The sequence below is a fragment of the Pundamilia nyererei genome, unplaced genomic scaffold, assembly GCF_000239375.1.
Source record: "Pundamilia nyererei isolate P.nyererei 1_Seehausen unplaced genomic scaffold, PunNye1.0 scaffold00071, whole genome shotgun sequence".
Taxonomy (NCBI): domain Eukaryota; kingdom Metazoa; phylum Chordata; class Actinopteri; order Cichliformes; family Cichlidae; genus Pundamilia; species Pundamilia nyererei.
In genome coordinates this window covers 896,028-907,380 of record NW_005187472.1, presented here as the reverse complement: position 1 = coordinate 907,380, position 11,353 = coordinate 896,028, and the positions used below count along the sequence as shown (strand labels likewise).

At 40.8% G+C, this 11,353-nt stretch overlaps 1 protein-coding gene across 1 annotated transcript in view; it reads right to left on the bottom strand.

Moving 5' to 3' along the window:
• The window catches only part of plcd4b (phospholipase C, delta 4b), a 24,417-nt gene extending 18,880 nt beyond the window's left edge, over positions 1-5,537 (bottom strand). Inside the window, exons 1-5 of the mRNA XM_005736846.2 lie at positions 5,372-5,537; positions 3,221-3,274; positions 2,944-3,102; positions 626-854; positions 303-432 (exon numbers count right to left, since the gene is read on the bottom strand). Of these exons, the coding sequence (XP_005736903.1) occupies positions 303-432; positions 626-854; positions 2,944-3,102; positions 3,221-3,239 (537 nt within the window). The 5' untranslated portion in view covers positions 3,240-3,274; positions 5,372-5,537. The remainder of the gene's footprint in view (positions 1-302; positions 433-625; positions 855-2,943; positions 3,103-3,220; positions 3,275-5,371) is intronic.
• Positions 5,538-11,353: the final 5,816 nt, after the last annotated feature.

The following is an 11,353-nucleotide window of genomic DNA, read 5'->3' as shown; positions in this document are numbered from 1 at the left end:
CATCGTCAGAAGGAAAGTTGATAAAATAAATTACAAATTTTGTATTGTTCGATACATATGCGTACCGAACCGAAAGCACTGTATCGAACGGTTCAATATCGATACGAGTATTGTTGCACCCCTACCTATGATAAATTAATTTCTAATCCCTTCCTTGACCCAAACACTGCAGCAGCTAATAATAAATTCACCATCAACATCTCAGGTCTAAAAATGCTGGAGAAAAGCTCTGAGTCCTTCACGAGACTTTTAAGGGAGCTGAAGTCAGAGCTCGGGGCTAATCGCTGATTCCTTTCTCTTACCGTGAAGAGATGAAGAGCATGGTCCTCATTCATCTCTACATTCATCATCTTCAGCAGCTTCTTCACTTCTTTGAAGTTCATCTTCCCGTCTTTGTTTTTGTCAGCTTTATGAAACCAGTCCCAGACCCACCTGAGGACATGCTGAGGAAAACCCAGATCTAACATATAGCTGAGTAAATGTTTTTAAACTTCAAAAATGTCCTGCTAACTGCAGAGGGAAAGAAAAAAAGGTTAAAAGCAGACTACTTGGAGCTTTGTTTAGACGCCTGCTAGTGTGTCTGATATCAGCCAACACCAGAATAAACACCACAGTTAAAGGATACTGGTCCAGCCTCTCCTTCTCATCCATTGTTTGAGCTTTGTGAATCAGCATGCGCACACCCTGGATCCAGGCCTGGGCCTCATCTGGGGACTCGGCTACGAGGTCCAGATTTCCCTGGCGGCCGTGAAACACCAAGGTGAAGCAGAGTTCAGCAGGGAACTCCTCTGCAATGCTTAGCAGGACCTCAGACTGATGTCCTTCACGCACCGCTTCCAAGTCAGTCACCGAAACTGTAACATGATCATCACATGGAGGAAGCTCAGTGTTTGGAGGTTTACACTGATGCATTTCATATGTTTGAGGTGTGTTTTGGGATCTTGAGCTACGATGAGCTGAGTTCCTGTCATTCTGTTTCAAACAATAACTCGTTTCTAAAGCAGACGGATGCTCACCACACTGACAATTCTTGGGACTTTGCTTCTTTTTTTTTTTATAACAAATATTCTCACTTTTAGTTGAGCCCAAGCACTTCGAGCCAGCTTGTGAAACATTGCTGGAAACCCCTCATGTTTTAGCAAGAACACTATAGCAAGAAAACCTACAAACTAATGTTTATATGTTGTCAAATATACTTCTTAAAACAAAAGAATGCTGGAATGGTTAAACTTGGATTGGGGAGGTCAGATGGTGTATCTCTACTGTATCATCCATCAGGGGGAAACAGCTCTTTAATTTAGATGTGGGGCTTATTCTTAGTTTGTTTTTTACAAGTAATTACCCAACCTGGTTTAGATATGATGCTGCAAAATGTCATGTGGACAAAATGCAGCCTAAAGGTCATCAGGTGGTTTGACATAGTTTACAGCAGTCAGACTGTGGGGTGTGGATGACCACTCAGGAAATGCTGAGTTTAGCAAGAATAATCTGAACGAATAAGTTATGAAGTTTTCTTTTTCCAATTGCAAAATTGGGACATGCAAAAAAGGTTTTGAGCACAGTTGTATTCTTATGAGTTTTGGCCCAAATGTGGTCCAAATGTCATGAGGTGGGCTTGATATAGATTATAGCAAGCTTCTGTAGGGCAGATGTGGCCCTTAGTACCACTGCGCACCCGTCATTTGGCCAATATGCGATGGGCCGGTGGCTGAATTGTGCTGGCCAGACAGCATTGTCACTATAGGCCAAACGAAGCCATAAGAAATACCACCATGGCTGTTAATCAATTCTTATGTAGTAAAACTCAGGCCTGCTGAGAGCCTGCTTGGCTCTGTCGGTAATCAGTTTATAAAGGACTCCACTGTGCTGACCTCAGCACAGTCTCTTTGGGAAATGTGCCTATTTGCTTTGTTGCTGACAGTTAGATGAGAACAGTAACACCATGCTCATGTATGCCATGTCCATATTTCCAGACTCAGACTCAACCTGCTAAGTCTGTGAAGATTAGGACTGCTTTAAATGGCAAACTGACTGATTCTTATATGGCACTCAAAGCTATATAATATATATAATATACCTCATTCACCCATTTGCACAAGCTTCGATTAGTAGATGGACCTGCTCTACCTCCTCACAAACTTTCATTTGCATTGCCGTGGGTCTGTGGTTTTGCCTGGGGAGTTACATAATTTACACCCTTGTGTTGTTAACCACAGAGTTGCCAGGTGAACCCAAAAGCTTAAAAACAGAAGCTCTAGCAGCTCTTTCTAGCTCAGAATGAGTCTTTGTGTTGGGACTTTGCATACTGGCATGATTAGCATTAAAAAAAAACTTCCTCTATCCAGAAAAAACCCTACTTACCAGGTGACATTAGTTTAAGTGACTAAGCCCCAGGGTGTGGAATGAGAATAGGCCTGAATGTGTACATAAAAATCTAAATGTGGTTAGCTTAGCTTAGCATAAAGACTAGCAACAGGGGCAACAGCTATCCTGGATCTGTCCGCAAGAAACAGCCTAAAAACATCCATCCTAACAACAACTTTTCTTCTCGAGACGAAATGATAAAATAAATTAAATTGCAGTGAAGGAGCATGCAAAGAAAAAAAGGGGGGTTATGTGACCCTGAAAGGGCCAGTGGGGTAGATATGGTTTGTGTCATAATGCTGCAGAAGATATAATCTTGACAGCCCTCTCCAGTACCGTCTCCCTCTCAGTACAAAGCTTCTCCCATCAGATGAGCACGGTCATGAGCATAAGCTTTATGTGCAATAAATTACATATGCTTTAAAGCCTCTTATGAGTTTTTTATTTGTTTGTTTGTTTTTCTTTTTGGTTCATTAACCCCACAACATAAAATACAGTTTGATGATATATTTACCAAATGAATAATAAATGAATAAGGAGCTAACGTGTTATTACACACAGGTGTGCTTCTGCACTTACAGGTGGAGTGGCCTCTCCCCGCCCATCTGGACTTGTACCAGATCGTCAAGCCGTCCTCCAGAAGGCGAAAATAACGATTCTTCTTCCAGGAGCGGGACTTGACTTTCCTCAGAGTCGACCCGGCCATCATCACCTGAATGTATGGATCATCTTGGATACCTGCACAAAGATCACAAACCTCTCACACACTGCACTATCAGAGCCGGGGTGAATTTAGCAGTCAGCTTAAAGGTCAGAGCTTCTGCGTCGCAGAGTGAGCGAATAGAACTTTACTCACGTGAACCTTCAGGATCCATCTCTACGCTCGACACATGCCAGTGGAAATGTGTTTCTAAAAAGAACCAGATGTCAGTGATCGTTTCCAAATATTTCCTCCTGAATCCAAACTAAACCGATTTTGCAAAAGTTCAATCAGCAAATAATCACAGTATAATATCCATCTTTGTTTGTTCAGAAGGTGTTCTCTGGGTCTGATTTTTATCATTACGCAAACTCACTTTGCTTCTTTCCTTTAGCTTACTCAGCACTTCCCTGCTGCAGTGCTGGATAATGACCAGGCATTGAGTTAAACAACCAGACGCAGTGATGTGTGTTGGATGGTGAGAAGACCGGGCTTCTCTTGGCTGGTCTCTTTTTCACGCCGGATCACCGCAGTGAGCAACTCTGCGTGTTTGATTTGGCTGATTTTTATGCCCTTCCTGATGTAACCCCAAAGGGATTTATTTCTCCTCCCAAGATCAAACCATAAATCTTTTGCCTGTTAGGTGAATGTATAAACAATGAATCTTCAGAGCCACTGATGGTAGGAAAAATCTTTACTGTTACTTTAAACTGAAGAGTTTGTTCTGGGAGGTCTCCACTGACTCACTGCAACTCTATCTCCAGCAAAAACAATGTGTAACGATACAGGAGGTGGCAGTTTTGAAACTTCCCTATCTGACGGTCTAAAGAGGTTTAAACACACCAGATAATAAGATAATTGATGTATAGGAAAGAGAAGTGCAATTTCAACAGTTTCTTGGAATTAAATTAATCTCTATTTTGCAAACATAGGTGCCCAACAAACAAAATGCAAATCTTGTGTGAAGTTTCACTGAGGAAGTATTTTCTTTCCACTAAACCACAGTCACGAGAGGTATCACTGTCCAGGAGGGAGATCCTGTCCATTGATGATGAGAGGAGAGGCTCTTGCTTGTTATACAGTGACAGGACAGGACAGAAGAAAGAAAATAGTTCCCCAGTGAAACTATTCACAACAAGGAATTTTTGAATGTATTTTTTTATTTGATGCTTTGAGCGCACTGAGGTGAGAAAAATTTAGCAGACATTTTTGCAGCTAACAGATATAAAGCTGTGAAACTCACACCAAATAAACATGTAAGTGGAGAGAAAGCACTACACAGTACAGGAAAAACATGTACATTTGATTTTAGCGGGGACTTTGACCTTTAGCAATGATCTGCTGCTTTCAGCGTCTCATTCTGAGCAGATAAACTGACACAGTGTGTCAGTTTATTGATGTGCAATGCAGACTGGATGCTGCGTGTCAATGAAAGCTGACATTCTCCTTCTATCTCTGCTGTTCACTGATAAATGTGCATCAAAACAAACCATCTCAAAGTTGCTATAGCTGCTCTCTCCCAAACCTCCCCTCCACTCGGGGCAAGTTTATCTAAGCTCTCACCACAGTATGCTTGAAGTGATGCGAGGAATGTATTTGCAGTTGCTTCTCAATCCAAGAGCATTAAAGCAAAGCTTATTTTCGAAAGCTATTGGCTCAATTAACTAATGTATGTTTCGTGCTTTCACTGCAGACATTTTCATGCTCCATCCGAGTCCTTCCACCTCCTCTGCGGAAAGGTTAACACACCCTTTTTCAAAATCCAAACTTTTAAGCTGCGCTTAGCTCACGTTATGTTTTATTTTGAGGGCTGTGAGTCACACACAGTCACTTCATCAGGGAGTATACTGACCACATGCAGACACACAAGCACACAAGAACATGACTCGGGGATATGTTGAGAACAAACAGTCCAATCATGACAGCCAGCCGCTTCGGTCTTTATTCTCTGTGAATGCCTCTAATTTGTAGTTTTAATTTAAAAGTATTTAATGCATAATGCTCGATGTTCCCAGAAGATTTGGGGATATTTACCCAGGACTCTGCACACATCCGCACACAACCCTGTAACAGATTTAAGTGAACAAGCACTGCCAGTACTCTTTCCAGTCCAGTAAAACTATATCTAAATCTAAAGTGTAGCTGGGGGAGGGAGGATCGTGTACAGTAAATTAGAAGCGGACGCAGAAATAGGAAACATTACGAAGCATCACTTTGGCAAAGTCATGCAGCCAGCTGAGCTAAAGAAAACAAGCATGACTCATCCAAAAGCAGATTTAAGTGATTTAGTATCTGAGTGAGACTTACCTAAAGGAGAAACCTCAGTAGGGTTGTGAAGTCAGACTTTCAGAGTCCAGCTGAGCTCAGCTCTCAACTCCTTTAAAGTCTGAGAGGGTCTGAAGGGAAAACTGGCCCAGCCTCTCCCCTCCCCTTTCTGCAGCCTTAACGCTAGGAAATCTGATTCCCTCGTCACTGCTCTGCTTCACTCCCACCTCCACCACCACTCCTTACCCTCCCCGTCCTCTCCACCGCCCTGCCCCTCCTGACCAGTCTTCCTTCCTTTCCTGCCACTCCCTCACGCTGCCGTCCACAGACCTCTCTTCTCAGAGTCACTCTCCTCAGTCCCTCTGTCCTTCTCTCGCACTGTGGATGCTCGGATAGCCTAACAGGTCTCTGTATCAGCACTGATAACTGGCAACACAATAGTGGGAACAAGGTCACACATGGAAAGACGCCAAATCGTAAAACAATGAGAAAAACATGCCGTGTGTTCTCTGTAGATATAATCGCAGAATGTGGATCTCTTTTCCTGATAAAACAATGACTCTGGCTAAGTCTGGTGATAATTACAATTACTGGCCTGTATTTATATAGCGCTTTTCTAGTCCCTAAGGACCCCAAAGCGCTTTACATATCCAGTCATCCACCCATTCACGCACACATTCACACACTGGGTGATAGCAAGCTACGTTGTAGCCACAGCCACCCTGGGGCGCACTGACAGAGGCGAGGCTGCCGGACACTGGCGCCACCGGGCCCTCTGACCACCACCAGTAGGCAACAGGTGAAGTGTCTTGCCCAAGGACACACGACCGAGACTGTCCAAGCCGGGGCTCGAACCGGCAACCTTCCGATTACAAGGCGAACTCCCAACTCTTGAGCCATGATCGCCCCATTGATAAAGTCCAATGCCATATATGTTGGCAGTATGCCACAATGCAGAGGCTTGATTTCCCGCTATAATACAGAGTATAACCCTCCACTGGACCCAAACAGCAACACGTAAATAGAAAACACCACTTTCCCAGTTCCTGACCAGTGTTGGTCAAGTTACTTGGAAATAGCAATCAGTTACTAATTACTGATTACTTCTCCAAGAAAGTAATCCCATAACTTTACTGATTACTTATTTTCAAAAGTAATTAGTTACTTATTATTTAGTTGCTTTTTAAAAACATGATGCACAACCTGAATACATTATAAAGCCATAGAACTTTCAGCCCAGTTCTATTTTTTCTGCATAATCCAACATATAAAATTGAATCAAATGAAAAAGTCTATTTTTAAAACTTGTTATATTAGTTTTAATCTTTTAACTTTAGGCACATTGCAACAAGCAAAAATTAAATTATATGCAACATCCTCTGATCGGAAGAAATTTGTTTAACATTTAAACTTATTTTCTGCATGAAATTTCCCCTTGTGGGACTAATAAAGGTATATCAATTATATTCCAGCATATAAAATTAAATATTTTTTGTGTGCAAGTAAAACACAGCAAAATAAATAAATAAAACCAAAGATTTAACAGCACTAAGTCCTGTTGCTCTTAAATCTATTTTCACCTGTTTAGCAGGAGAGGGGCTGGTGGAGGTTTGCCCGGTGCCCGGTGCGGTCATGTCAGTGGGGGGGATCCGGGGGTTTCTCTGTGAATTTCACGTTTCCATGACAGAGTGCTTGGGGCTTGCTCAGATTTGAAGTTTAATTTTTTTGCTGTAGTGGGAAGTTTTCTTTTCACGCAGACTTTACAGTGAACGCTAAGATTTCTGTCACTTTTTATGGAATCAAACTCAAAGTAATGTCAGTACGTCCAAGCCTTAAACTCTGCATAGTCGAGTTTGTAGAGTGTGTAGATCAATCCATTGTTGATCTACACACGCCTGTTGCTACCACAGATATCTCACACACGTACGTCATCGTCATGAGACACTCTCACAAATAAAATCATGGTTTAGTAACGCAGTAGCGCAGCATGCTTATGAGAAAGTAACAGTAATCTAATTACTTTTTTGCAACAGTAATACCTTACGTTACTCGTTACTTGAAAAAGTAATCAGATTACAGTAATGCTTAACGTGCTACTTCTTATCTCTGTTCCTGACGCAGTCCAGCTGATGTACCCGTTGCACCCTGCTGCACACTTATAATGACTGTAGCTACTTTACCTCATGAACAGTAAACAGAGAAAATCACAGAGTGCATACTTAGGAACATCTCCCCGCGGGACCGGATACGCTCTGAAATGGAGACCAGGTGATGCAGGCTGTCCATCTCAGTCATCGAGGTTAATGGAACCTGTGGGGGCAACGATCTGATAATGTACCGGTAAAAGGAAATGAAAGCTCATTAGTGAAGTATGCAGGGCTGTTGGATGGAGCTCATCACTCAAGGGAATTCAGGTGAGTCATAAAGGGACAGAAAAAGAAACAAACTTCAAAACTTTGACTCCAGTCAAATGTGGAAACAACGGCAACAACCAAACTTCTGGTCATCTAAGCTACACATTTTGACGCTGATACTCAAACTGATCATTTATTAACATTTATTTGCAAGATAACTTTAGTATATTTAATAAAGCCATGCAAATCTTTACCATCTTTTTATGAATATTTATCAAGTTACAGGCCCTCAAAGTATGTGGGAGTTGGCTCTTTTTAATTCTCCTCAGTTTTCCAGCAATTTGCAGCCTTATTCTTACTTATAGGAGATGTCCAGATGACAGGAGGACACAGGACGAATCAAGCTAGAAGATGAGCCTTGCATGCAAATTCATCGAAGGAGATCTATCACAGCTGCCCATGCCACATGGTGCTATGACCCTCGAATGTTTACCCTGCATACACTTTTTGAAGTTTTCTCCAGTGAATTATCAGAAACCGGGTCAGACATCCAGGGTAGCAATGCTAGTTTCTGCTCTTTTACTTCATGCATATTAAACTGGTGCAGTTTACTGAAAGGTTTAAAGAATTTAAACCTTCCACGCACACGTCCAAACCATCTCAGACTATCTTTACTACCTCTGCTCCTTGCACCGTCACATTTCCATTGGTCTCCCTGTCGTTCACACATGTATTCTGTCTAGCTTCTATTAGACTTTCATTCCTCTTCTCTCCACACCTCCACCTTTCCAGGCTCTCTTCAAATTGCTTTCCATTCTTAGTGCAGATCACAGTGGTTTCTGCAAACCTAACAGTCCACGGAGGCTCTTGGCTGAACTCACCTGTCAGACTGCCCATCACCACTGTAAACAAGAAAAGGCTCAGAACAGATCACTGATATAATCCCTTGAAACTAAGTCACTCGTGCTGCACACCTCACACTCCTCATACTTCTCTGCCACTTCCTCATGCAGTACATCAGTTCCTCTTCTGGTACTTCTCCATCAACACTCTCAAAGCAAACATCACAGCTTTAGTGCTTTCTCAGCTGATGGTCACTCCTCTTTGCTGACCGTACAAATCAAATAAATAATAAAGAGCTATTTTATTTCAGCATCAGAGGCAGGGGTTTAGCACAGAACTCTGGCTCTTTAACATAAACAGCCTCTGTGGAGATCCCTTCTTTTCTTGATCTCCTACTCAGTAATTTCATACATCTACAATAACTCTGCAGAGTTTGATGTTAACTGCAAAAATAATTGAATTTGAATCTCAATTTCAAATTTGGATTCTCAAAGGTAAATGTACATGATTGGCTGAAACAGAAAATGTGTGCTTCTACAATAGAACACAAAGCAAAAGCAAACCAAGCAAACTCCTTGAATCACTACCTGATGATGTGTCTGCGTGGAAAAAGTCACAGGTGCCCCACGCATACCTTAAGTTTCCTGGAGGTAGAGTCTGGATGACTTAAAAAAAATACAAAAACATTAAATTTGAAATAAAAGAGATCTCAATAGTGTTCTGCCATGATATTCATTCATAGGGCTGATAGCAGTTTATGTATATTGTAGTCAAGTTCAGTATGCAGTCCACTCTGTTGCGTTACTTGTAAATTTATTTTAAAAGAAATATACCTCAATCATGTGCTATGAAAGATGTCTGAATCTTTGTGTTGATCATCATGTCAGTTTTATAGCAAAAAGTGCTTTTCAATCAGGCGCATTTCATTCCTTATCTCCAAAAAAAGCCAGTTTCAATATACACGAAAAGCTGAAAGGTGCGTTGTAAATTATTGATGATTCGTCTCATAAGTCACGACACTGCTTTTACCTCCATAAACTGCCTTTATAAGAGGAAATTATCAGTATTGGTATTGGCAATACTCGTCCTGTAATTTTTATTTTTTCATATTGCATTGATACAAAAATTTGAAGTATTGCACAGCACTACCGTTAGTTTTTTTTTTTTTTTACCCATTAGCTCAGAATAGTATAAAATACTTCAGTAGGGGACTGAAGTATACATTAGTGAAAAGGATGATTCAGCGTTTTCTGCTTTGGTCTTATCTGATTGCAGAACCCGTTTCTCTACTATGCCAGAAACAATCCTCATGTGTTATGTAACATTTTTATACATCATCACCCATAAACCAGCTCCGGGTTAAAACACTGAACTGCTGTTACTGCTATTATTACATTTAATCTAAAGTTGCAAAACCAGTGAGTGCTCAGATGTGCTTGTCTCCATCTAGTGGTTAATTTTATTTACTGCAAACACATTCATTCATTCCAACTTCAGTTAGAGGAAAGTTCTGGAGAAAATCACAAGCAGTATTTCTTTGATATTTATTTGATTAGTTTTAATTTAGAATTTAGACTCAAATTGCATCGATGATTTAGATTCAGAAAAAGACACGGTGGCTGCAGAATAACCCTGACACCTTCACTGTAGCTGAAATAGACAGGTACTTCTATTGCTTTTCTACTCTGAGCACTTTCTTACTACCAATTTTGTTCACTCAGTCCTACAAGTGTTTTTAACCCAACATTCACACAAGGATGGAGCAACTCAGGTATCTTGCCCAAGGATACTCTGGAGTAGCTGGGTATCAAACCAGTGACCTTCCAGTTAGTAGATAAGCTGCTTTATTTATGTAAGAGCCCACGCAGAGGCAAGATTTAGGATAAACAGACACTACAATAAAAAGAAAACTTTTTGAAAGCAGTCGACTCTCAGTCTTGTAGACATCACTGACTCATCAGGCAAGATGCAATAAAATGTTCAAAACTAAAAATGGTAAAACTGAGCATATTTGCAAATTTTATTTTAGCTCTCCAAGTTCACGAAATCATCTGTTACTTTAAATTTTTCTAAAATCTAGTTTTTATTTTAGTTAACCAAACTGTTTTTGTCCCCACGTGTTTTAGTTTTTAAGCTTAGGTGATTATATTTGACTAAAACTAAACTATGAGGAGTTACTTTAGAAAACGCCTGATACAGTCAAGCTGAATGTTGGCTTAACTTTATGAAGCAGACACTAAACTAAGTAACTTGTTCTAGGTGGTGTATTTATTTTGAAGGCTACAGGGCCAGCTCAGGCTTCAGAATGCTCCAAATTCTGTTTCACAGTTTTCATCTACTCATTGATCTATGTGAAGTTATAGAGAGGGTGTATCACTAATATGGGTCATCTCAGGCTGTTGAAATCTTCTGGTTGTGAGGGAAAAGTTGACCTAAAACAGAAGGGGCTAAAATTTCTTGCTTCGGACAGGGGATAAACTGAGGATAAACCCAGGATGAGATAAATATGGATTATTTTGAACTGAATAATAAAATCTAAGGATGAAGACATGCAGGTAGAAGTAAACAGAATAGCTCCTATTTAATATGCCTTTATGTAGATGAAACCTGATAGCTCTGTGACGATAGCACTCCTAAACAAAGGTATCCAATACAGCTGATTATTACTCTTCAGGCACTGAAGAGTAACATCTGTGAAATTCTGATAGGTCCTGAAAGAATTCCTCATTTCTCAGCTTATAGTTTTGTGGCAAAGTACCTGAGAGCCTCATTGTAGTCGTCAACTTCAGAAACTCGACGAAGCAATTAAGACGTGAGACGGAGTAGA